This window comes from Dama dama, chromosome 18 (genome assembly GCF_033118175.1).
Source record: "Dama dama isolate Ldn47 chromosome 18, ASM3311817v1, whole genome shotgun sequence".
Taxonomy (NCBI): Eukaryota; Metazoa; Chordata; class Mammalia; order Artiodactyla; family Cervidae; genus Dama; species Dama dama.
This window is the reverse complement of record NC_083698.1, coordinates 64,456,293-64,484,174: the sequence shown is the minus strand read 5'-3', so window position 1 is coordinate 64,484,174 and position 27,882 is coordinate 64,456,293. Positions and strand designations below refer to the sequence as shown.

At 42.7% G+C, this 27,882-nt stretch overlaps 1 protein-coding gene across 1 annotated transcript in view; it reads left to right on the top strand.

Moving 5' to 3' along the window:
* Positions 1–27,882, top strand: part of CREB5 (cAMP responsive element binding protein 5) — a 426,112-nt gene that overhangs the window by 162,728 nt on the left and 235,502 nt on the right. Inside the window, exon 5 of the mRNA XM_061165457.1 lies at positions 2,997–3,169. Within this exon, the coding sequence (XP_061021440.1) occupies positions 2,997–3,169 (173 nt within the window). The remainder of the gene's footprint in view (positions 1–2,996; positions 3,170–27,882) is intronic.

Sequence of the window (27,882 nt, the reverse complement as noted above, 5' to 3'; positions counted from 1 at the left end):
AGGGAAGGTGTTCTCACGTGATGCCTAGTTTGTGATTTGAAAGTGCCGGTCTGGAAAGAGCACAGGTAGCAGAAACAGCAGGTTCAGCTCTGTCCCGACATATGGAGCACATTCGGGATGAGAGCAGGAAAATTCCTGCAGGTGGAGTGAATCACAGAGAGCGAGGGTGAAGGTGGTGTGAGACGAGCTGGGGAGGTCGGGAGGCTCTCATGCAGGCCTTGAAGGTCATGCAGAGAGTGCTGTTAGGGTCTTCTGAACCATGAGAAGCCATCTAAGTGGCCTGGAGAGGGTGGGCAATGTAGAGGGGATCTGTATGTGATGTGCTAGGTTTTGCCTTTTGAAAAGATGACTGTGGCTGTAGTATGGGAAGGAGGAGGAGAGGAATTCAAAGTGAGTGACAGGGGACCAGTTTGGAGAGCGCTTGTTGAATCCAGGAAAGATGATGGTGGTTGGGTGGAAGTTGGTGGAAGAAGAGATAGAAAGAAAAGAATGATGCTTGCATTGAATTTATGGTACTTAGGGACTCCACGTGGGGGTGATAGAAAAGAGATGCCAGAGGTAACTCAAGAAGGGTTTAGACATTTTATATTATTGTCATGAACTTAAAGAAGATTATTTTTAAAGTCATATGGCTCTGTTGATAACTTTCACTAGCACAACAGAAATAATAAAATGAAAGTCAGAAATCCTTCTGTGCCTGAGATCTATTATTGACAAAATAGGTGACTGTGAACAAGTTGAAAAAATTTGAATATCTTTAAGGATCTGAACAATGGAAAAATAATACTTGTAATGTTTACTTCATCACAACTTCACACTAAGACCTAGGAAAGTGAGTTTGTTGAGGTTCACTTTTGAAAGAAATAATAATTATCTTTATTTTCACTATTACTTTTCATTTGATTTTCTACACCTCTAGATCCCATAAAAATAACTCAAGCATATCCCTGTGCTGCTGCCCCAATACAAATCACTGTTTCCTTTCATCTTACTTTAATCAACCACAATATTTTCCCATGTCAGAATAACCTTCCAGTATATAAGAGGAGCCTTTGGATCATGTGTGTGTGTGTGTAAGCTTGTTCATGCCTTTGGGAGCCCACGACAACCCAGTCAGCTCACAGTCTAAGCCAGGTGCCCAGCTGCCATCTGGACTCTGGACAGACTGTGTGGTCAGGATTTAGAAATCAGAAACCTGAAAAAGGTGCAAAGTGATGGACACAGCCAACCCCGCCACCATATATGTTAGCACCATCATTTAACACATAGTGCAGGAAATCCTGTTCTTTGCAGAAGAACTTCAAAGAACCACTTCCCGTTCTCCTGGGCACTGTTTATTTTCTTCTTTGCTAACCCCAAAGCACAGACAGATAGATATTTTTCCTCTAGGAAATTGCTAGTGACACTCCATTTCTTTCCTGTCATCCTCAGCCCACTGTCCAACTGACCTCTCAGATTTCCATACCCTTCTAGGCTGAAGAGCTGTACCTGGATGTTTTCAGTGGCCCACTGACTTATGTAACTTTGTCCTGTACTTTCTTTTTCTTTTCTAGGTTCTGAATTTCTCACATTTGAGCCCTCTTATGCCTCAGTGTGAATCCTCTCTTGTTGCCCCAGTGACATTCTTTTCTAAGCATTGACTTACATACATTATCACATGTGAAATAGGTAACTAGCATAAAGCTGCTATATAGCACAGGAAGACCAGCCTGGCACTCTGTGATGACCTAGAGAGTTGGGATGGTGGGAGGAGGGGGGGCTCAACAGGGAGGGGATATACATACACTGGTTTGCATTGGTGCATGGCAGAGCCCACTGTAACACTGTAAAGCAATTATCCTCCAATTAAAAAAAAATAAGCACTGTCTTTTAAGCCAGCTTTATCATGCATATTTTACCTTGGGTGCATACTAAGTCATTTCAGTCATGTGCAGCTCTTTGTGACCCTATGGATTGTAGCCTTCCAGGCTCCTCTGTCCATGGGATTCTCCAGGTAAGAATAGTGGAGTGGGTTTCCCTCTTCCAGGGGATCTTCCCAACCCAGGGATTGAGCCTGTATCTCTTATGTCTCCTGAGTTGGCAGGCAGGTTCTTTACCACTCGTGCCACCTGAGAAGCCCATACTTTCCTTACTTTTGAATTTTAAACAAAGAAGCCTTCACTCAAGTCACCAGAAATAAAGACAGGATGTTAAGTCACTCAAGTGACTCGGTTGTGCCATTATTTTCTTCCCCACTTTATTCGTGTATGTATGTATGTTTACTGAATGCCTACTCTGCTCCAGTCCCCAAGGGATAGAGTCATGAACACAAACACTGTATGTTCTAGAGGAAAAGACAATGAACAAGTAAACAGGTGAACAAGTGTTGTCAGTATTCCATGATTCAACCAAAGTATTAGAGATTTATCTTATGGAAAAACAATAGAGAGTTGTAACTCTCACTCTCGTCATTGAACGCCAGACACCCTGTTGTCTTTTACAGTCAGCATCCTCACTCCCTAGGTTGTTGAGCTTGGGTCATGCATACCCAGATTATGATTTAGAAAAGTAGTTTCCTGGGGGACAAAAGAGGTAGTTACTCTTATAGGACTGAAAAAGAAAAAATAACAAGTGTGCTTGTCATTCAAAGCAGGGTGCTGAATGGCTTCTCACTAAATCATAATGTTATGCACTTACCACAGAAATCATTTTCAAATGGAATATATATCACCCCAAGTCAGAGCAGATATGCACTAAACCTCACGTGGGGAGGTGGCAGGGTGATTAGTGAACTTCCAGGTATTTTCTTATGTGCTTTACTCTTAAGGCGAATAGTTATTTTTCATCCCCTTGAAGCTGTAAGTTATAACGAAATAAATGGATCCATGGCTTGCCAGAAGCCATAACTCTGTATTTAGTTGACATGACCAGATTCCCCAGTTTGACCTTTGAGAGCCTGAGAGCAGAATAAAGCATTAACCTCTTCTGACCCTTTCCCCTCTGTCTTCTCTGGGCAGAATATCTCGATGCATAACCCTGTTGGTGGGGCCATGGCGGGGCCTGGAACTCACCAGCTCGGCAGCGCCCGGATGCCCAACCATGACACCAGCGTTGTGATTCAGCAAGCCATGCCGTCACCCCAGTCCAGCTCTGTCATCACGCAGGCCCCTTCCACCAACCGCCAGATCGGGTAAGGAGATCTCCTCGGTTGTCTCTGGGTCCTGGCTGGAGCTCAGGGAAGGTTCTGGACTTTCTTCTGGTTTCTGTTCTGCAGGTTGAAAAAACAGAGGTTGGCTTTCCTGGCTGGTGTGATACTGCCTAGAGTTCAGAGTTATGTTTTTGTTGGGAGAAAGGTAGTCTCTGTTTGGTAGAAGCTCTTTGACCTTGACTCTGGAGAGAAAAGCAAGTCATTCTGTGTCATTGTTCTTTCAGAGAAGATTCTTGAACTTTAAGGTGACTGTAGGGAAACCCCTTGGATGTTGGGAGCAGAGTGTAGTTCTCAGGACAAATGCTCGAGGATGATGGAGGGAAGTGTCACTCACCCAGCTTCCTTGCTAACAGAGTATGTGCCTCCATTCCTAAGAACAATGTACAACACCTGTGTCTCTGGTGTATTTCCACAGTCCTCCTTCTCTCTGATGGTTCTTCTTTCTTCTTTCCCTTGTTAATATTAATACCTTCTCATTAGCTCGCCTCTCTTTCTACACTGGTTCATATTCATTCCTGGAGAAGACAAAACAAAGAAGGCTATCCTTCTCATTTATGTAAAAAAGATAATACTGAGGCATTGAGAAAAATAGGTAGAATGCTCCCAGACACTGTATCATGTCATGGAACAAGCACTCACTCCTGAGTATCACGTGATAGCTCTCGGTCCTTGTTACTCAGAGTGTGGTCTGAGGACTGGCAGCATGGGTATTACCCAGGAGCTTCTTAGAAATGCAAACTTCTGGCCCAGCTTCCTGCTGTCCAGAATGAGGATGGTGTCTCTTCTCTTTACCCTCACAAGAGTAATGTGAAAAGGAAATAAAAGATTTAAGAGTGCTTGGGATCTTAGGAAGAAAAAGTCGTAACTTAAGCCAAAGAGCTATGATAAATTTATATTGCTGGATGCTGAGAACTGCTTGCTCCTTGTTCCTAGAATTCTCTGTTTAAAATAGGAAAGGGAGCTTGCTGTGTTTGGTGTGCACATCAGAATTTAAATATTCCACTGAATAGTAGATATGGTGATTTTAAGAAAACATTAGAAGCTATCTCACTCTTTATCATTATTCCCTTCCTTGTTTTAAGTGTGTATAAGAATTCCTTACCTAGAGGGAGCACTAAGGACAATGGCTATCCCTTCTCAGAATATGCTAGAAAGGGTACCTTGTCTCTCACATTTTTCAACTCATCAGGAAGGGTTGTGAAATATGAAGACAAAATCTTAACAAATGAGAGTTGTGGGTAATAACTATGTTGTGAGTTTGCCATGGGAACCTTTGGTTTTCCATTCAAGAAACAGAAAATTAATCTGGCCATTTGAATGCTTGGCTTTGTTGGAATAAGCCAGTGCTAAAGTTGCAAGTGTGTCTGTGAAAGAATCCTTTTTTTCTCAAATGTCTATGGGAGTAAATGCGTCTCCATCCAAAGCAAGAACCTGTAATATACTAAGAAGGTGGGGTTGTTAAAAGACAGCATCTCAGTCTCAAGGGACTGCTTCACTCCAGTGGCTTGGCTTTGGGCAAACAATTCACAGTTAGGCGAGCTAATTATAATTATTTTATTTTTCTTTCAAGGGGAAAAAACATAAAATGTGCTAGATTTTATTAGCATTTTTATGGCATTCCTTCTCCCCTGGAGTTCTTCTGCCTCCTGCCCCCCAACTTCCCTCTTGGAGGCCCTTAGTATTTGGCCATTGTTAGTACAATGGTGGTTTTTGTGAAACAATCTTTTAAGGGTTAGCACTAAATTCTAAGATGGGTGTTGACTCTGTGAATAATATACCCAGCTGGCCCAGGGCTGTACAGTTGGATGGCATTTCTAGGCTGTGTCACTGGGCCCTGTTAGGTGGGGGTATGTGCCATCTCCTGACCCACTGTCTTCCCGTTTATTCCCAGTCCTGGGGTGTTATGTGTCTCTCCTGGTGTTTTCTAGGAGATAATTGTCACTTTAAGACTGTCTCATTGCCAAGCTTGAGGGAGGCTATTTCTTGCTTGAGATCCTTCCCTGTTGTGCTTGCCATGTTGATTCCAACCCCCACACCCTGTCATTTCCATTTTTCTCCATGTGACCCATCTAAAACCTTACCCGGATGATCATGGGGGCTCAGCAGCCCATCTCACCAGTGGATTCAGAATGAAACTCTAGGTGGTAACATTTGGGGATGGCTGACTCTTTTATTTCTCTCAGCAAAGAGGAAATGAGTACTTATTTTAAAACATGAGTTCCCTCTGGAGACTGTGTCTTTAAATGAGCATTTGAAACTGCAGATAGTTTTCTTTCTTTTTTTTTTTCCTCTGAGGCTGCACAGAACCATATTGTAGTAATATTCTGATTTTTATCACAACCTCAAATATTTAAGTGTCAAAATCTGGCCAAGCCACCTGCAAATGTTTGCCATGGCTACCGGCCAACAAAAACAGCAAACAGCAATGAAAGTCTTCATTCAGGCTCCGCGCTTAAGCTGCACCCAGCCAGAGAGGCTGGGACCCACCTGTGCCCACGCACAGGGCTTTTTTGCTGTGGCCATTGGCGTGTTCACGGATAGAACTTTGCGGGAGAGAGAGGGGGCCGCCCATCTCCCATTCCCCTTTTCCTTCCCTTTGACCAGTGCTGGGTTTCTGTTGCCAATCCCGCTTTTATTCTCCTTTCTGCCACTGTCCCCCCTTCATGCTGTATTTAAACTTAGAGGTTTGAATGTATTGGGAGTGATATTGACATGAAGGACTGGAAATGGGGACAGTGCCTGCTCCTAAGGAGGATTTGGGGGACAAAGTGTAGGCATCCTTGTGAGCACTTGATTTTCATATTTTTGGAGCAGGCACTGAGTCAACATAGGACCAAATGGGTGGAAATGCAAAAGTCCGAGATAGACAAACCACGTGGGCAACCTCTAGTCTATCCTCTGTCACCCCCTTCCATTGCCAATGCCCAGTTCTGTCCAAGTAGTGCTTTTTATCTCGATAGAAACTGGAGGTAAGTATAAATATCCCAAATTGCACTCGTGTGGTTAGGCAGGCTAGAAAAACACACAGTGTTGGAGAGTGTGGGAGGCATCCCCAAACTAGTGACTACTTGTGCTTAGTCAAACTGGCAGACACCTTGTCGAGAAGAGTGCCTTTGGCTGATTGATGGTAGCATTTTAGGAGATAAGTTTTCCAGATGGAAAAAGAAAAAGAGGGAGCCATGGGGTGTGGGGGAGACAAGCGAGACAGAAAACAAGCATGTGTTAAATACAGATGAAATCGATTCTGCCTTGGACCAAGTATGTGGCAGATTCCAAGCAATATCTCTCCTCTAGTCATTTTTTTTTTTATTAGAGATCATGTAACAGGTTCATTAATTCAGGATCAAGTCTGCAACTCCTGAGAGAATGGTGGAAGAGCAGGTATCAGTAGTATAAGTTCTCTTTTTCTCTAATTCTGTCTCTTTCACTCTTTTCTCATATGAGAAATTTTTGTAGGTGCCAGCAATCACTTTAGTAGGTGGCTACAATTTAAATAGATCCTAGCTTTCCTTGGTGGCTCAGTGGTTAAGAATCCGCCTGTCAAGCAGGAGACACAGGTTTGATTGCTGGATTAGGAAGATCTTCTAGAGAAGGAAATGGCAACCCACTCCAGTAGTCTTGTCTGGGATAATCCCATGGACAGAGGAGCCTGGCAGGCTACATTCCATGGGGTCGCAAAAGAGTTGGACACGACATAGCAACTGAACAACAGCAAATTCCTAGAGAAACCTATTTCTCTTTATGGACCAATGTTATTAGATAATTCATGCTTGGTAATTTTTTTAGGAAGACAATGAAAGTAATATGGAATGAGCTGATCTACAACAATGGATATCAGTACAGAGTTCTGGGAGGCACTTCCCAAATAGTCCACAAAATTTCTTCATGTATTCAGAATGTTCTATAGATTTAGTTCTCCCTATGGAATTGGCAAATGCATGAGCTTGTTAGATTATTGGTAAAAACATTATTTGCCAGTAATTGCTTACAGTGTGGATGTGCTATATCTAACATCAGGATATACAAATGTTCCTACCAAGGCTGATATTTGAAAAGAAGATATCTGGTCTTTTCTGGAATATTCTAGTTAAGATATCAAGAAATTTGAAAATATGTTCAACAGCATGTATATATAAAATCTCTCTCTGATTTTATGCCAGTTTTAGTCTTGGCACATGTATGTTTGTAGGTATATTAGCTATTTCATCATATACCCTATTTGCATGAAGCTGTATTTAGGCAATGTAGATCTAAGACTTTGCCAGAAATTTATAGAAAATATAGTAAATCTTGTAAAAATAAAAAGGAGCTGATACTCATCATAAATTGTATTTCTCTCACCCTTTCTGAGTTTCTTTTTAAAAAAAATAGTAATAAAAGAAGAACTTATCACATCTCAGAACTTATTGATGTAAAAAACAGTGCCACTTTGCTTGTTGGAGAGAGTCACGTGGTTTTTTGTATGAGTTGCTGTCGATGCTTGAGGTGTCCATTGAGATAGGAATGTTAATTGATTCAAGGATTTCTGTGTCTATCATTCTGAAAAAAGGGAGGGGAAAGGTCAGTAAATGATGCCATCACAAAAAGGCACTGCTGAAAGAAAACTTATGTAAAACATCAGCTTACAGTTGAATCAGACTGTAAAGAATCTGCCTGCAATGCAGGAGACCTGGGTTCAACCCCTGGATTGGGAAGATCCCCTGGGGAAGGGAATGGCTACTCACTCCAGTGTTCTTGCCTGAAAGAGTTCATGGACAGAGGAGCCTAGTGGGCTACAGTCCATGGGGTCACAAAGAATTGGACATGACTAAGCAGCAAATGGCAACCCACTCCAGTACTCTTGCCTGGAAAATCCCATGGACGGAGGAGCATTGTAGGCTACAGTCCGTGGGGTCACAGAGTCGGACATGACTGAGTGACTTCACAAGTAACCAACACTTTCACTTTCACATTTCACAGTTTGAGTATGCTTGTTCTGTATATGCATAGGTGTATACATCCATTATCGGAGAAGGCAATGGCAACCCACTCCAGTGCTCTTGCCTGGAAAATCCCATGGACGAAGGAGCATGGTAGGCTGCAGTCCATGGGGTCACTGGGAGTCGGATGTGACTGAGCGACTTCACTTTCGCTTTTCCCTTTCATGCATTGGAGAAGGAAATGGCAACCCACTCCAGTGTTCTTGCCTGGAGAATCCCAGGGACGGGGGAGCCTGGTGGGCTGCCGTCTATGGGGTCGCACAGAGTCAGACACGACTGAAGCGACTTAGCAGCAGCAGCAGCATACATCCATTATGAAGAGCTTTCTTAAACTCCACAAGTCAGCAGCATGAATTAGACTGTCACTGCCCACCACAGGCCAGTGCTAGCAGGGTGCAGGCCCACCTTCTTCCTCCTGCATGCAACAGCCAGCAGGTCCCGGCTTATCACTCCCTGCCCCCACCCCCACACCCCTCTCCAGGACAGCTTGAAGCCCCCTTTGAGTAATTCAGACCTGAAGCCATTATTTCCTGCTTTGTGTGTTGTGGAATATCATGGCTATGAACATTGCTTTATTGTTAGAATATTGTTAGAATATTGTTAGAAAGTTGCTGGGTCTTTCACAGCCCTGAGAACATTTATGAGGCCCTTCAGGGGAATGCTTTTTGGGAGGGTTGACGGACTTAACCATATGGCTCCCGTTAAATCCTGTGCAGAGCCTTGAGAAATTACCTCTGACAAGAGGGCCAGCAGCTTTCTACTCAAAGAGTTTTATGTGTGGAACGAAACATTAAGTACTGATACTTGAGGAAATATAAGGTTTCTTAACATTCAAAAGTTGTAATACCACAAGGTATTGTGGCCAGATGAAGGGGGCAGAGCCAGGATGCCAGAGCACATGGCTACATCTTCCAAGAAGCAGAAAAGCACCCCTGCTCTCCTCTCCTAGCCTGGTTCTTGCCCGTGATCCCTCAGGCCAGCTTTTTTGTGTCTTAATGTCTCAGTTCCTCACCTGGAACACAGCAAGGCAGGTATCTTTGCTTAAACAATAGAGGTCTACTTTCCACAGTTTTGGAGGCTGGAAAGTCCAAGGTCAAGGTGCTGGCAGATTTGGTTCTTGGTGAGGGCCCTCTTCCTGACTCACAGATGACTGTCTTCTCACTGTGTGCTCACCTGATTGCTTCTCTGTGCATACACAGAGAGAGAGAGAGACAGACAGACAGACAGACAGACAGACAGACAGACTGATTGACAGAGAGAGGAGAGGGTTTCCCTGAAAGCTCAGTTGGTAAAGAATCCGCCAGCAATGCGCGAGACCCTGGTTCAGTTCCTGGGTTGGGAGGATACGCTGGAGAAGGGATAGGCTACCCACTCCAGTATTCTTGGGCTTCCCTTATGGCTCAGTTGGTAAAGAATCTACTTGCAATGTGGGGGACGTGGGTTTGATCCTGGGTCAGGAAGATCCCCTGGAGAAGGGAACAACTACCCGCTCCAGTATTCTGGCCTGGAGATTTCCTCGGACTGTTTAGTCCGTGAGATAGCAAAGAGTTGGACACAACTGAGCGACTTTCACTTCTTCACTTCAGAGAGAGGAGAAAGAGACAGAGAGTGAGATCTCTGGTATCTCTTCCTCTGCTTAGGACACTAATCCTGTTATAGGGACTCATGACCTCATTCAAACCTAATTACCTGCAAAGGCCCCACCTCTAACCATCACATGGAGTTAAAGCTTCAATATATGAATTTGGTGGAGAAGGGACTGGCAATCCACTCCAGTATTCTTGCCTGGAGAATTCCATGGACAGAGAGTAGCCTGGTGGGCTACCGACCGTGGGTTTGTGAAGAGTCAGATATGACTGAGAGACTAAAACAACATATGAATTTAGAGGGAGACACATTCAGTTTGTAAAAGCTAGTCTTCTTGGGAAAGAAAATTGAAAGTCACTGTTTAGTGGCTCAAGCTATTTGTTAGAGAAGTTTGGGATTAGCAGGCTGATAACTAAAAAGAAGAAAGGGAGCTAACATTTATCCAGCATCATCTATGTGCAGAGCACTGATTTATCTTTGCATGTTGCTTTCTATCATTCTCCAAGAGTCTGGAGAGGCAGACATTATTTGCTCCAGTTTTACTGCTCAAGGAAAAGAAGTAACTTATCCAAAGTCACTCAGCCAGTGAGATGAGCAGAGTTTTGAATGTGGTTCTGTTGGACTTCAAAGCACATGCTTTCCCTGTGCTCCAGCCTGTAGCAATCCCAGTGCCATGAAAGATACATGAGCATGCCTGACCATCTGGGAGAGTCATCTACCCACATGAGTTGGTTAATGCTTAGCCTCTGGTTACAGTGTGAAGTGCTTCCTTCACGTACCTACAGGCTGGTCAAGGGCAGAGGTAGACATACTGAGTTGCCAGCAGTTGCTTAAATCTTTCAGGAGGAAAATACAGGAGTTCCCTGGCTCTCAGAAAGGGAGTTTGCAGGTCATGAGAGCACATGGATATATATAGAGAGAGCCTGTACCTCGGAGATCTCTTGGCCAAATCCTCTCACTTTTAAGAAAACCAGATTCCTGCCTGAGAGTGGCTGTCCTTTCTCCAACCATTTGGTTGCTTTACATTTGGCTTCATGGTTTATAGGAAGAACCTGTCCCCTGACCAGATGAAGTGTGACTTCCAGGCTGTTCTGATTCCTGTGTGGATAGGTGACTTTGCCTGTGATGTCTTATAGGGCGAGAGTCTCAATTCTGGATCTTATAAACATAAGCCCTGCTCACAGAGTTCCAGAACCTTCCATATAAGTGTCTCTGTGTGTTTTGACTGTCTCCTCCCATTTTTAGAACAGATAGGTACACCAATGAGTCACCACACAAAGAGCTGACTCTTTGGAAAAGATCTGGATGCTAGGAAAGATTGAAAGCAGGAGGAGACGGGAATAACAGAGGATGAGATGGTTGGATGGCATCACCAACTCAAGGGACATGAGTTTAAACAAACTCCAGGAGATAGTGAAGGACAGGGAAGCCAGTATGCTGCAGTCCATGGGGTCAAAAAGGGTGGGACATGACTTAGCAACTGAACAACAAGGCACAGGTCTGCTTCTAGAGAAAATAGCCCAGGATCATTCAGTCTGTGTCTGTTGTAAATCTAGACACTTGTTCTTTTGTGTAGCATATTGAAAAGATATGCCTGGAAAAGACAAGCTTACTCAGAGTGAAACCAAGTCAGGTTAGAGGGGAGTCTTGCAAAAGTATTGACCACAGGTTCAGAGGTCATGGGTTTAGGCTCTGCCACTCAAAAAACTTTATAACCTTAGCCAAGTGCACAATTGCCCTGGGCCCCCCTTCCTTCATCTACACTTTAAAAGTTTAACCAGCTGATTACAAGTCACTCTGAGCAGCACTATCCTCATTCATTGCTTCTTTTCTGTTTCAATTTTCTTTTCTCTTTTGGTTTGTTTTCCTCTAGGAGCTGATTTTGGGGTTCTTGATTATCTGAGTTTCAGGAGGCATTCTCATACTCATATGTGTAAGAAGAGTAGGGCTTGGGAATGTTTGGGAAGAGGAGACCAGTGCAGTCAAGAGAAGGGTCCTAACATATGAAGACAGAGAGACTTGACTTCCAGGTTCAACTCCTAGGTGAATCACAACAAATTTATAATTCTGTTACATGGAGATTTTACACCCATTTTACAACTGAGTAAAGTGAGGTTCAGTGATTATGTGGCTTGCCCCAGGTTATATGGATAAAGGTAAGTGCTGGAACTGGAAGCCAAGCCACTGTCCAATGGGTCCAAATGAAGTTGACTTCTCCAAGTTTTGACTTCCTTACATGTAAAATGAGGAGGCATCACTAGAAAATTCTCAAACCTTATCCAGCACTAAGAGACTGATGGTTTTCATAATAAGTATAATTTTGAAAACTACTTGGAAGGTAAGTTCCTTGGGGGCTCAGGACTGTATGCATGACTATGGAGTTTCCTCCCTTGAATTAATCCTATCAGCAAATTGTTCTTTTATTCTCATTTTACTAAAAGTGACTTATTGCTGAAGAGCTCACTAGAAAAACACCTAAACAACAGCACAACAGTGAAAGATATAATACAACAGTGAAAGATATAATACAAATGTAATACAAGAAATTGGAACAATTATATTGCCAGACATAGCTTAATGGAAAAAGGCAGTCCACTGTCTTCTTTTTTGGATTTACTATTTAGGGGGTTACTTTATAGAAGACCTGAAACATAAAGGTCTAGCTTATATCAGTATTTAGTATTTTCCAAGGGGAAAGCCTTGGGTAAGGTGCCAAATAACTAAACATTGGAAATTGAGGATATATATTTATCTTAATATAAAATTCAATGATTAACTGCACCTTTCTATGTTTGTCATAGTTCCTACATGGGAATTGGCTCATTATGTTCTGTTTTCAGGGCCAGAACACCAAGTTGGCGCACCACTGTAGGTTTACATGAGTCCCAGTGTTGCGTTTAGAATGAGTCCCAGGACTAAGTGTAACCATTCCTTCTAAAACACCAAAAGGGATAGTAACATGGGGAAAGGACTGGTGTGTGCTGCACTCTCCAAGGTGAGCATGTTAGGAGAAATGAATCTGGTAACACAGAGGTGCTCCTTTGTAACTGGGAGTATACTTTGCTTTTCTGAAGACTGAGCAGGTACAGGTAACAGGCTGTATCCCAGTGGACATTTCTGACTATTTGTAACTTTCACATTCTTAAAGACTGTATGTTTCATGAAGTATAAATAACTCTTACCTGTACTGATTGACAAGTAGTTTCTGAGTCAAAAGAGAAGAACTGCAGATAGTCTGTGGTCCTCATTGCAATACTATGTAGTCATATAACTGGACATTTTAGGATTTAAAAAGTAAATGATTCAATAGGTCCTCTTATATGTATTTTTCAACAATATTAGACCAAACAAATTTTTTTCTACTGTTGTTTTTAATATTCTTTTTGTGGAGGATTTAGTTAAAGGAGATACAAATTCTGTGGACCTTTTACCTTTGGTTGGATGAGAATATCACAGAAATAACCAATTTGGTCTTGGATTTTAGATATAAAGGGAATCCCTTATATCAAGTTTCAGTTACATACTGATGGAATCCTATTTCAGTGAGACCGTACGATGTCATTGCTAGAGATTGAGAGCCATTGCTAGTGGTTCTGACTCCATCACTCACAAGTTCTGGGACTTTGAACAGCCCCCTTGACCTCTCGGGGCCCTACTTTTCCATCTTATAAAATGAAAGAATGAAACTGGATTGTCTAACCAGTGCCCTTTTCTAGCTCTTATGAACATATTTGTTTCCTTATCAGGACTAACACTCTCTCATGATACTGCTTGGTTGGTAGGGATTATGGAAGAAGAAATTTCATAAAAACAGATATATCACATTTAACAGACAATCCAGTAATCTGTTTACCAAGTATGTTGTGCTTTTGGTAAATATCAACTGTAAAATATCTATAGAGCAATAAACATTCTTAATGGTACCAGACACATTTAAAAGAATTTGGAGTTTTATAGTTTTCCCCCCTTTGGCAAAGTGCATTCTGGCTGGTGAATAGGTCGGTAAAGTCTGTAAAATGATAGGACCCTTGTGGGGGAGAGGGGTGGTACAGACATGCCAGAATGTGCTTGGCTGGCTTTTGCAGAGGTGCAGGTCTTTGCAGAGAACAGATGGCCCCAGAAATCTTTGAAATGCCAGAAATGACTTCCTGAGTATACTCATCATATATTGGTTCAGATAGGGTAATTCATAAGCCAAATATACAGCAGTTTACCACTGACCTCCAATATATTATTTTCAGTCCATAAAATCCATAAACATTTCTACATAGACAATCATAATGATGACTGCTGCAACAAAAACCCATCCCCAAGTCAGTAAACCACTGAACACTGTCAAACGCACAATGGTGTTCTCAGTGTCTGTAGGGGCTGGAGGCCAAGTGTTTGGCAGACTCTTGGGGATCACTGCTTGGTGTGACATTTTTTCCCACTTGAGAGTCTTGCTTCAAACTGAATGCCTAAAGAGATAAGCAATAAAGTGCTGGACTGAAGAGAACTAGGGTCTGCTTCCACTGCAGCAGTATTTGGGTTGTATGAGGGACGCCATTTTTGTTGAAGTTGCAAACTCAGTGAAGCTAGAGTCTACCCCTGAAGCTTCTTTAACCCTATATTGAGTCAGGGTGTATTTTTTTAATGACAAAACAAAATTGCAAATTTATAGATGCTTATTTCAAATCACAGCCGCTCTAAAAGTTTGAAAGAATGAATTTAAAAATAATCTTAACTAAATTGTATATTAATAAAGGAGATTGGGGAATTTTAATGTCCAATTTCATCCAAATGAAAATTGTGTGTGTGTGTGAGTGATGTACATGTATACACCCACTTCATAATAATTTGCTTTACTGGAACATCATTTAAGCCATTTGACATGTATATAACATTATTCAAAATCTTTGAAGAAATTTTCCAGGTATATTCTGTGTATTCCACATGGCATGTCCTGAATGTCCTTTATAACCCCTTCTTACATGACAAAAAACTACACCAGCCCCTTGCAACCACTTTTAAAGAATAGTCACAGTGATTAACCAGCAAAAGGAAAAAAAAAAAAAAACTCATATAGATTCGCATTAGACCCTTAACCTAGTTTTTCAGAAAATTGAAACAATTCCTCATTATCTACAAAATGACCATTTGTTGATGGATTATGTTTTCAGGAGCAGCCACTTTTATTTCTCTGACACCTTGACATCATTGGTGTGTGGGGTGAGATACCTAAGTGCTAATGCGGATGTCCCTGGGAGGTGGTGACAGCCAGATCTAGAATGGGGGAGAGAGAGCCACAGCTCAGGGTGTAACTCCCTTCCTGGGAGAAGCAGGGTGAATGTCTCATAGAGAACTGGCTGTGGCACTAACCATAGGCTTGGGGCTTCACCGTAGAAGGCTTTGATCTGTTGGGAGATTCTGATTCATAGCTGAGGTGGAATGGGTATGGCAGGGCATTCATCTAGGACCCTGGCTTTCTTTTCTTCCTCTCTCCTTTCTTTCCTCCCTCTCTCCTTCCCATCTCCCTTAGAAAGAAGGAGGAATACCTCCAATTATTCATCATGTCTGACATTTGGCCATGGCTCTCAGTAAAAGTCTGGAATTGGAGAAAGTTTAAAACTTAACTAAAAGGAAAATGGGAGACTTTGTGTGTGTGTGTGTGTGTGTGTGTGTGTGTGTGTGGTGTCAATTACTCAGCATGTCCCAATCCCCCCTCATGTGTGGATAGCCGCTATTTATTTAATTTAGGTCTGTAGTCAAGCACTTTGCAGGAAACCCGAGGAATGAGTTTGTCCAGATCTCTTTTGGCAAATGTGTATGTGTATTTGTGTGTGTGTGAGAGAGAGAGAGACAGAGACAGAGAGAGAGATTGATTTTTATAAAAACAGTGTGTGAAACTTTGGCTGCCCCACCAAAGCCACAGATAATCAACCTTACATTGGGTCCACCGCATTCCATAATTATTATTGCCATTAGGAGTAATTATTATTTGCCTTGTTGAGTTGGCAGTTTGGAGTCTGCCTGAGACCAAGGCTTCTCACAGGAGCAGAAGCACACACACAAAGGCCGAGATTCACCCACAAGTGCTTCAACATGTTTGGACGACATCCCTTGCTTGGTTCACTTCATTGGATTTCAGACACATTGAGCTTCAAATTGAATGAAAAGTTTATCAGATACAAAACCAGCGTGAACGAGAGCCTGCACTCCAAAAGCTTTTTTGAATGGATGCTGGAATTCTTGGCTTTTCTCAGTCTGGAGATAAGTTTTCTTTTCATGCCACTCTTTTCCTTGAATTAAAAGAGAAAAATAAATAATACGATGAGTCTTCAGTTAGAGACTGGGCTTGAAATGGTAGAAGAGGAAAAAGTAGAAGAAAGGTAGGAACACCCCAGGGCAAGGCAGCAAATTCATATAGGAGGCAGAATAATTACAACCTTAATTTGATTTTTTCCCCCTGATTTGTGTTGTCTCCTTGCCCACAGACCCTCCAGACTCCAGATTCTGTATTGTTTCCTTGTCCTTTTGCCTTATCATTTTGCAATAACTGTGCCACAGGTATCGCCTCTGCCCTCCTTGGAGACCTCAGGTAGGATGTGACCAAGTCTTTTGAATCCTGGAGTGCTCACAACAGAAGCTGTTCCCGGTGGAAGGGTTCACCAAATCATGAAAGAAGAAATAGCAGGAGAAGGTGTTCATCCCCCTGGAGAAGAAAATGGCAACCCACTCTAGTATTCTTGCCTGGGAAATCCCATGGGCAGAAGAGCCTGAAGGGCTCAGTCCATGGGGTCACAAAGAGTCATACACGACTTAATGACTGAACAACAAGATGTTCTTCCAGACGTTATTTTTCCCATAAGACTTTATTGGTTTCTTGCCAAAGTCTATACCAATCACAGACCTGCAAGTACTTAGAAGAGCCCACACCCTCTGTGTGGGGGATCTGTCCTCTCCCCTTAACCTCCTCCTCCCAGAATGGAAATTTATAGCAAAAGCTGCTGAATAAGACCCCTCGAGAGACTCCTCAAAACTGCTGAATCAGAAGAAGGAAAAAACTCAACAGCCTCCATTTGAAGGGTCAGACCCAACACACCTGAGTGAATGTCAGCTTTGTCTTCAGACACCCAAAGGTCTGTCCTCCATTGTCAAACCAACTGTGATCCCCAGACAGGGTCAGAACTGGGAGGGAGGAGAGGCACCATGTCTTCAAAGTAAGCATTCCTCAGTCGGTCAAGGAATGGAGGCAACTGGTTACTCACCTTCTCCCAGATGGGGTGAGTGAAAGAAGCCCTCCCCTGTCCTAGGCCTTGAAAAGAGACTTCTTTTGTTATCATACTTCATTTAACAGGTTCCTTGGGTGAATCCCTCTGTACAAATGAGAAGCAAGTAGATGTTTCACTGTAGTGATTTCCAGGAGTTTGTGGTCCTGGATAACACGTGTATGAAGACTGTTTAGCGGGGAAAATATTACAAAGGACAATTCCTGTCTGGGTTTTCATAAAAGATGGCAAAATCATGCTGTAGAGGAAAAGAAATCCAGCACTTTCTCAGTAGTAGTAAAAGCTTGTCTTCAGATAAGATTTCCTGAGAGTGTAGAATGGCTGCTTTTTCACTTTTCATTTGTTCTAGGAATTTAGGGGTAGAGAGAGGCCAGGGAAATGTCATCCATGTGCATGGAGTTTAATAAAGATGGAGACTTAACTTGTTCATTTTCAATGGTAATCTTCACAAGGAACCACTTTTTTTTTTTTTTTTTTTTTTTACAAAACTCTAGAGTATGTTATTTATATCAGTCCTTAATACATGTCATTGTTACTTTTTTTCAAAGTCCTGTTGTACTGAGTCCTTTATTGTCTTACAACAGTAAGTGCTTGTTTTAAGGATATTGCTTTCTATAGAAAGCATTTCATCCTTCATGCTTTTGTCATGAATTTCTCTGGAGTTTCCCCAAATCTAATTGTCATACATTGGTTTTCATAGTGATGAATCTGATCTTTCTTCTATTAAATGGTGTCTATCAATTGACTTAACTTTAAGTCCTTTTCCACAGTCAAGCAATGAAAAGAGCTTTCAAATTCTGTTGTTTGTTCCAAATGAGGTGCATGGTAAGTTTGAGGGAGCTTCCAAACAGAACTGGGTACTATCAGAGACAACAGTCACATTAGATGGCAGACCCCAAGGGAGAAGAGGTAACATCGCCAGGGAAACAGTTGTTTTCTCAGCTGCACAGAGATTTCTCCTGGTCTAAAAGATGAGCAGGTAGACACCAGCACTTATCATGTGATGTCTGTGTACCACGTTATAAAGATGAATTACAGTACTAAACAGAATCCACTGAACTGGGCTCCACAGTGCGTGTTCCGGTGCTGCCAAAGACAAGGGGTATGGAGACTGACCTGGTGGGCAGGTCACCCCGTCTCCCCATTACCCCCTCACCCAGAGCAGTTCGACATTCATTCATTTAGTTGAGTTTCTACATAAGTACTTCTTTGAATAAAGAGTTCTACAGCAAGAAAAACGTTTGAAAACTATAGGGTTAGGAGATTCTTTTCTGTATATGTGCGAGGAAAGAAAAAGGGGATTCTTGGGTATGCTGATGCAGACACCATCGTAAAGACCAATTCCCCAAAGAAATAGCGACAGCTTTGCCATTGTGGAGGTAGATGAGATTAGAGAAACAGTCTCTGGAGTGATGGGGGGTGGCGCAGAGAGGAGTAACACATGAAAGAACTAATAGCAACTGGATGGGAGAGGAGAAAACTATCAAAACGAAACATACAGACTTCACAGGAATCTATTCATTTGAATCCCACAGGAAAAGATGCAGTAACAGATGAAATTGTACTTTTTCAGTTCACTCTTTTAGACAGATGCTTGAACACTTGTGATCACAAGGTCTGAGGTGTTGCGACCCGATAGGGCTAGAGAGGCAGCACCGCTGAACTAGACTCCAGACGCCCTTGCATCACCCCATCCAACTTCAACCTGCAGACTTCTCTCTCTTTGACTTGGTTTAGGTCTCTAGGACTTCACTATGATTTTTTTCTCTCTTTCACAATGTTACCCCTTTCATCGTCCAGCCTGACTTCTACCCCTCGGCATACCTAGAGGAATATAAAGGCAACTTCCTCAGATACCCCCACCCCAGTGCTCAGCCCTTAGGACAATCCCTTACTTCTTCCTCCTTCGCAGGCTCAGCATGGCCTATCTCACAGGCAAAACTCAGATATTTCCATCTTTAACTATGGTGCATCTGTTGTTTTGAGTCAGATTGCATCACTGCAAAAGATCTGTTGAAGTCCTAAGTCCGGGGTACCTCAGAATGTGACCTTATTTACAAATAGGATCTTTGCAGATGTAATCTAGTTAAGATGAGGTTATACTGACTTCTGGGGGGCCCTAAGCCCAATGACTGGTGTCCTTACGAGCAGGCCATGAGAAGACACCTGGAGGACATCATGCAATGTCACAGGCAGAGACTGGAATGATGCAGCTGCAAGCCAAGGAGAGATAAGGTTTGTCCACAACAGCAGCAGCCTGGAGAGAGTGGGATGCATAGATTCTCCCTGAGAGCCCCCCAAAGAAACCAACCCTGTGACACCTTGACTTCTGATGTCTAATCTCCAGAACTGTTAGAGAATCAGTTTCTGTTGATTTTAAGCCACCCAGATTGTGGTGATTTGTTATGACAGCCCTTGGAAACTAATACATGTGTCTTCATGTAATTATGGACCTATTTGTTTTGCCAACAGTACTGTGGTTAAAAAAAAAAAATTCTTACTCCATTCTCTTTTCATTCAACTGTAACAGATGTATGGATAAAAACATTAAGAGAAAAAAGCTAACTGAGAATAAAAGTAAAGCTAGTCTCCAGATAACTAGTATCTGGGAGTAAGGACCTGTTTGGTGGGACACCACCAAGTCTCCATTTGTCCAGAAAGGGAATGAAGAGGCCTGCTCTCCATCAAACAGTCCCCAGTTAATATCTTCTGATGAAAGATATTATTAGAGATGCACTTACCTGGGTTTCAAGCCTGCATTGCCATAAAACTCCACTTTGAGAGGAACAGGGGAGAGTTTTTCCTTAGCCATGCATTCTCTGCTCAGTGGTATCTGCTGGATTCCAAATTATACACTTTTTATTGTTTAAGCTATCTACTCTATAATTTGCAGTGGTGGGAACATCAGCATTGCACATAGGTATGGGGGCTTTTCTAGTGGTAAAGAACCCTCTTGCCAGTGTAGAAGATGCCAAAGACAAGGCTTTGATCCCTGGGTTGGGGAAGTCCCCTGGAGGAGGGCATGACAATCCACCCCGGTATTCTTGCCTGGAAAATCCCATGGACAGAGGAGCCTGGCAGACTATGGTTCACAGGGTCGCAACGAGTTGGACACGACCGAAGTGATTTAGCATGCATGCACATGGAGGCCTTTACATTCAACCTTCCAGAAGTTTTTAGCAGCTAATTATATTTCCTGAACCCTGAAGGCAAGACCCATGACTGATCTGAGGAAGGGTAGTCCAGAGTGATGGATTTTTGGTTTTGTTTTCCTGTGTGTGTGTGTTTCTTCAGATAGTGAGCTTCATCACAAAGAGGTTTCTTGTTGGTGGCACCTAATTCCTTTCAGCCCTCCAGCCCACGGGCTGGTGCTCATTGTCATGACTGATCAGGGTTTTAGCTGCTGTTCTCCTAATACATGTTTTTGAAAAAGGAAGTAGCTTATGTGGCAGCACTGTTCTTTTGATCTGGTAACTTTTCTTAATTCTTTCTGAAGCATCCTCTGCCTCCATCTCTGGCTCTCAGTGATTTAAAGGAAAAATCCTGGAGTTTATATGCTCCAAGAAACCTAATGCTCCGAGAAATCCAATAAAGCCCACCGCCAGAATTGTGTTGGGGGGCGAAGGGGTATGAGATGACCACCCAGAGCGAGAGCCCAGATAGGAGGGCATTAAAAGCAAGCAGACTGATACCTGCGTGAGTCTACCACTAAATAGGATTTGCCGGCTATGATCACTGTGAAGGTGGGGCTAGACTCTCACTCTCCATTCGCAGACTTTTTATTTGCAATTGGGAAAGTTTGTTCGCCCCTCAATATTAAGATATATGGGCTCTTCTTGCCTTTCTCACCACCCCACCACCGCAGCTTTGAATTGTCACGCCTTAGGAACTTTGTGGGGTTTTTTTGGTCCTAGATGGATCCTGAGTTTTCTTTCTCTCAATGGGCCCAGTCAAATCACTGTGTTGCCTTGATTCGCTTATATTTTTAATAAACCTGATAACTGAAGCAGTTCCCCTGGCCAGTCCACTGAGTTGATGTGCTGTGACTCTTCCTCAAGTCCGTGGTGTTTGGGGTCTTCATCCTTATCAGTCAGAACTCTGGTTGGGTGTTTTCCAAACGTGGGTTCCTCTCTGGGTCTGATGAAGTCCCCGTAGGTGAGCATGGTGGCTGCTGCAGCAGGGAGGACAGAGGAGAAAGCGGAGAGTTCGCTAGAGATGCTCAAAACGCTGGGACGGATCCAGGGTGTTCTGATAGTTTTTGTCAAATAATAACAACTGTGAAGATACTTCCTGCAGTTCAGACCAGCAAAAGCCATGGGGTGATTGTTGCCGTCCGCAATCTGATGACTCCTGCTTCAGCTGAGATCTAACAATTGAACTCTTTGTGTGGCTTATTCTACCCGTTTGTGCTATATAACATCCATCAGAGTAGAGGGTGATATGGGTGAAGAATGCAGATCAGGACAATTTGATCACTTTCACCAGCAAGCATTTTTCTCTGGCGTGATAAAGAGTAGCAGGAAGGCATCATGAATCTCAGACTTTGAAATGATTAGAAAAAAAAAAAAAATCCAACCTAAATACAAAATAAGTTTTCACTTTCTAAGTCTTCTAAAAAGTAGTTTTAAGCACAGCAGCAGTAATCACACTCTGGCTGGTGGCAACAAGTGGGAAAGAATGGGATAGCACAGAGTGGCCTTAGGGCATGTTTGTTCATCCCACAAAACTACCTTCTGGTCTGGCAACCTTTTTCTCACCTGGCAACTGCCTAGCTCAGAAGGGCTGCAGCCTGGCGTGTCCTGGCAGCACCCCACAGGGCATTTCTGATGGCAGAAAACCAGACCCAAAGTGGAGAGAGTGGTCCAGCCTGGCTTCTGGCAGTGAGCCTCTTGCTATGTGACCAACCATACATAAGATCCGCTCAAATGTTATTGTAAAAGTTGAATTATTAAGTCCATAGGATTCTAAATAGTTCAGGTATTTATCTATGCTTGACTTTATTCCAAAAAAGGACTTAAGGAGACTTATACAAAGCACACTATGACAATATTAAAAACTAGCAAACACAAAATCTATGAAAGAAAGGAAAGCAGTATGAGAAAATTCTAAATGAGACAAAGACACTGAGATAGTTTGCTGCTAATGACATTTGTCTTGATTGCTACCATCTTTTAAGTAAAAAGCAGTGCCTGAGTCTGTCGGCACAGAGCTCTTCTTCAGCTTTTAGGAGAGAAATGAAGCTTGTTTTTGGCTCTGCAATGGGTTTTTTTAGGTGTATGTTCAACTTCTAACCACGGGTGCTACACACCATCACTGTACTGTTTTGGAACATGTGTTTATGAGCACTGAAAGAGCAGGCTAGAGGTAGCAAGATTCTTTGGGAATTTAAAAAAAATAAGTTTTGTAAAACTAAGCAGGCCATTGTGGAGGTAGACTGAGGGGGTGGAAGGGAGGGCAGACTCGTATTAAAATCCTGATATAAAGTTCTAAGCAACGAATAAGAGGCTTAAATACATAAAGAGCGAGGCTAAATTTGGACCAATTTCCTGTGAAATCTCTTGTGTAATATTTTCAATTTGTGCTTGTTTAATGTGGTTTATTTTCCTAAGGTTCACGGTATAGGTTTTAAATTCAGCCTTGACTACACACATGTGTCGAGAGGTTATAAAACGAGAACCAGCTCAGACCAGTCTCCAACTGGATGCCCTTAGGTGGAAAACATTACCTCCTTTTCAATGCCTCAGGTTTCATCATGGGCACTGGCTTCGTTTTTTTCCTATCCAGTTCCTGGCTACTTTTGCATCACCTGATTTCAGCAACACCTGTCCAGTGACATTCGTTAGTGCACCTAAGGGTGCGACATGGCCTCTTCACTGCAGATCAGGACTCTAATAAGACTGTCTTGGGCAGGCCTGAACCCTGTATGAAATTCTTGACACAAAGGGATAATTCCACCCTTCCGATTAAAATGGAGAAACCACCTCAGGCCCTTCTGAGGGCTCTAATTTGCAGTACTGAGTTCTAATGTTGGCTTCTGATGTCCTGGATCACACCTACTCTAGGATGGGATCATTTCCTATATATATATCAATAGTGTTTTGATGACTTGAATACAGTATGTGGGACCTACTTTGTAAGACCTTAATAAAATAGGTAGGACCGCTCTGTTATTTCTGGCACTTACTATATCAGACCTTGCCTTTTTAAAAAAATGTGTTTGTTTATTTATTTGTCTGTGTTGGGTCTCAGTTGTAGCATGTGGGACCTTTGTTGTGACATGTGGGATGCTTCATTGTGGCTTGTTGGCTTCTCTAGTTGCAGTGCTCGGGCTTAGTTGACCTGTGGCATGTTCCCTGACCTGGGATCAAACCTCCATCCTCTGCCTTGGAAGGTGGATTCTTAAGTGGACCACCACGGAAGTCCCCAGACCTTGTCTTACTGTTACCTGCTATTTGTCTCTCCCACTAGGCTTTAAGTCCTTAAAACAAGTTTTGTGGTGTGTCTCCTACAACACTCAGAATGTTACATAATATGGAGGACTGTACCATTGAAGATGTGCTTATACCTGTGGATGTAAAGGGAAATGAAATGAGACATGTATATGCTGAGTGTCTTAATTTAACCAGTAAGAGATCAGCAGGGAGAGAGAATTAGTTGCCTGGGTGTTTTTATTTTCTTCACTACTATTCAACAAAACATGCATTGGTCATTCATTCGGCAAACATTTATCAGGGACCTTTTTTCTTTTTTTTTTTCTTTTTTCCCTAAAGAAGCATAAGCCTTCCAAGTCTAGGTTGTAAAAACCAAAGAATATGGTTCCCAGTTCTGGTTTCATTTCCAGCTCTACCTGTGATAGGATGCAGTGACATTGAAATCTGGTGTCTTCTCTTTGCCGCCGCTGTATTTTTATACCTATTCTTTTGTTTTCTCTTGGCATGAAAGTCTTTCTCAAGGCTGTGAATCTGGGCTACAAGTGGTCAAAGAGTTATTATTCAGGCCACCGTTTCCCTGGAAGGGGCAACCTGATTCTTAGCTGCTGATGGCTTGGGGATGCAGTCTTTTGTCTTTTCACTTGACCACCTAGCTTTCTAAATAACTCGTGTGAGATCAGGAAACTAGCAGCCTGGAAATGTGAGCCTCACTTTATGGTCCCTTTCTTCCTGACATTCTATTATGAGGATTTTCAAACTTAAAAATCTTCAAGAGTTGTTTATTTACCACCCAGATTCTATAATAGCCATTTCACTCTATTTACTTTTGCTTATAGATTTATCTGTCTATCCATCCATAAATCCATCTTATTTTTTTAATCCTTTTCAAAGTAAGTTGGAGACATCAGTCATTTTACCCCTAACTGCTTTGGCATCTGTATCACTAAATAGAATTAATTATTTAGTTATGGTTCTTTATTGTTGTTGAAGTTTATAAAGAGTGAAATGCACAGATCTCAAGTATATTAACAGCTACCTCTAATGTTGAATATTGTTTTCTTTTCTAGTTTTTCCTCATTGTCAGTAACTAATCATGAAGATTAAAAAAAAGATTCTGTAATATCCAATGGTAGTATATTTAGGTGGTGAGTATTCCTATAACATTTTCTTACCTGGCAATATTTGTTCTAGTCAGGAAGGAGCAGGAAGAGAATAGGAGTGTGTGAGGCTTGTATGTTAAAGGCCTCACTTTGTAGACAGACTAGGAGTTCCTCTCCCTCCTCTGTGTTCACTTCCTTTGTCTTCAGTCCCTTGATGCTGCAATAGTAGGAGAGGCTGTGTGCATGGTGGTAAGGGACACACGTTTGGGCATCACAGAGCCTAAATTCAAACTCTAGTTACACTGACCTCGGGCAAGTTATACTTAATCATTGTTCAATTGCTGACAAAGGTCCATCTAGTCAAAGCTATGGTTTTTCCAGTAGTAATAAATGGATGTGAGAGTTGGACCATAAATAAGGCTGAGTGCCAGAGGATTGATGCTTTCGAACTGTGGTGCTGGAGAAGATTCTTGAGAGTCCCTTGGACAGCAAGGAGATCCAACCAGTCCATCCTAAAGGAAATCAGTCTTGAATATTCATTGGAGGGACTGATGCTGAAGTTGAAATGCCAATACTTTGGCCACCTGATGCGAAGAGCCACTCATTGGAAAAGACCCTGATGCTGGGAAAGACTGAGGGCAGGAGGAGAAGGGAGTGACAGATGAGATGGTTGGATGGCATCATTGATTCAGTGGACATGAGTTTGAGCAAATTCCAGGAGATAGTGCAGGACAGAGAAGCCTGGCATGCTGCAGTCCATGGGGTCCCAAAGAATTGGACACAATTGAGTGACTGAACAACAACAAAACAACAGTGTGTCTGTTCCCTCTTCTGTTAAAATGAGGATAATGAGAGTGAAAGTGTTAGTCTTTCGTGTGTCTGACTCTTTGTAACCCCACGGACTGTAACCCACCAGGCTCCTCTGTCCATAGAATTCTCCAGGCAAGAATACTGGCGTGGGTTGCTATTCCCTTCTCCAGGGGATCTTCCCAATCCAGGGATTGAACCTGGGTCTCCTGCATTGCAGGTGGATTCTTTACCATCTGCGTCACCTGGGAAGCTCAAAATGAGGATAATATTACCATCTAAGGTTGTGACAATTCAGTGAGATAATGGATGAAAGTTATCTGGTACATAGTGCATGTTCAATGATGTTCATTTGTATCAGTATTACCACCTAAATACCAGCTTGGTGTATGGTTAGAGATAAGTGCATATGTGTATAGTTAATTTAGAAAGACTTTAATTTGGTAATCTTCAGTTTTCAGATTACCAAAGTGAATCTTTTGTGATCAAGGAACTTTTGAGGAAATACTGAAAATGTATTTTCCCAGCTGCTTTAACGGAAATGAGCACAATTCAGTGTCAGCTGAGATGTCTACTTTGACTTCAGACAGGATAACCATTGGCTTTTCCTCACAGGATCACTATCTAGTGTCCCAGGGTCATGCATTACCCAGGAAGGACCGAGTAAGAGCCAAAGGGCATTATGTTTCCTCCACACAGTTCCCAGGCTTTCTTTGTAACCTGAAGTCACAAGGGGGTTTCTTTTGGGTACAGTAATACTCAGTCACTAAGTCATGTCTGACTCTTTTGTGACCTCATGGACTGCAGCCTGCCAGGCTCCTCTGTCCTTGGGATTTCCCAGGCAAGAATACTGGAGTGGGTTGCTAGTTCCTTCTCCTGAGGTTCTTTCTGACCCAGGGATCGAACCCACATCTGCTGCATTGGCAGATGGGTTCTTTACCACTGAGCCATCAGGGAAGCCTAGTATCTTTTGTCCTTCAAGCAGCCAGACTTAAATGCAGGAGTCCCCTGGCTTCTCTCCATTGCCCTCCATCTCCTATCAGCCACACATTCGACTGAATTTTCTCCCTATTTCCTGCCCAAGCCTCATGTATTTTGGTGACTGGCATGGTAGCATTCAGAAAATGTCTGTCCATTTGCTTGTGTCCTGTGGCTATTTCTCAGAAACCTACATGGGGAAAGTGTAACTCTTTCTAGGAACTAAACCACAGTTACTTGCTGCTTCCACCTGCCTTCAGAGGTGATAAGGGGGGCCAGTTTAGGAAAACTTAGAAGCTGTGAAAGCTGTTCTAGAAGATGGACACTGTCCAAGGAAGACTGGCTATGGAGTGGCATCAAAAGACACACAGTGGGACAACCGGAGCCTTCTTTTCTATTGAGTCAGAAAAGCACAGATGTTGGGGATCACTGGGTGTGGACAGTGAAGGGAAGTGGCAATTCTGACATGTGACTAATACTGTATTAGCAATTTCCCAGCAATCTGTGTGTGGAACCTGTGTGCTCTGCGTGTGCCAGACACTTGCTAGCAGAGCAAGTGAAGATGCCCTGAGGGAGTAAGCGGCAATTTCCAACCCAGCTGAGTTTAGAGAGTCATAAATGGGATGGAGCTGTAGTATGGGCCGTGTGGGTTCTGAAAGCAGAGCTGAAGCCATTCGGATCCTTCAGCCCCTTTAAGTTAGTCTTATCAGATCAGGCCGTCACGGAGCAGATAGACAGGTAAGTCTCAGAGACCTCTGAACCCAATTAAAGTTATACCACAAAGAAATCAAACTCATGTGGTTTGCATTTCAGAAAGCTACATTTGGTGGGCTGTTCCTGTTTTAATTCGGTAACCTAATGCAGACCATGTGAACATTTGAAACGCTTTTAACAGTTAAACCAGCTCAAATAACACAAAACCAGAGCAGCAATAAAGAATGAATTAAAGCTGATTGCAACTGTGGCCAACATAATTTTTTTTTTCTCTTGCAAAGAACTTGGGGGGAATACAATGCCGGACCCGTGGGGGAAGAGACTGGTATCTCCATTTTCAACCTTGAATAAAGCAGCAGGCACTTTGGCTTCTTTTATTTCTTAAGCAAATGTTTGAAACAGATCAACTTAGAAGCTATACTTAAATCTTGAAGAGATTTGGGATGAGGGAGCAAAGGGGCTTGATATCCTTTAGAACTGATACTTTGGTAGTCAATAGCTCTGCATTCCCTGTGCTAAGATGGTCAGTGGACAAGGGCACAGCTGTAAGCCTACAGAGGTCAAGAGTTCAATCCTGCGTGGGTCACTTAGCCTCATACTGGAGAAGGTGGGGAAGTGAAACCTGTTTGAGTGCTTGCTGTAGCCTCTACCTCCCAAGTGTCTACAGAGGGTCCCCCAGGAAAGAGAAGCAGAAATAACAGTAGTGATCAGTTGATATGTTCCATGTATCAGACACTATTCTGGGTGCATTCAAGGCCACATACCTAACCTGGCTACTGAATTCATCTGTGCCTCAGTTTTCTTATCTGTAAAATGGGGACAGAATTA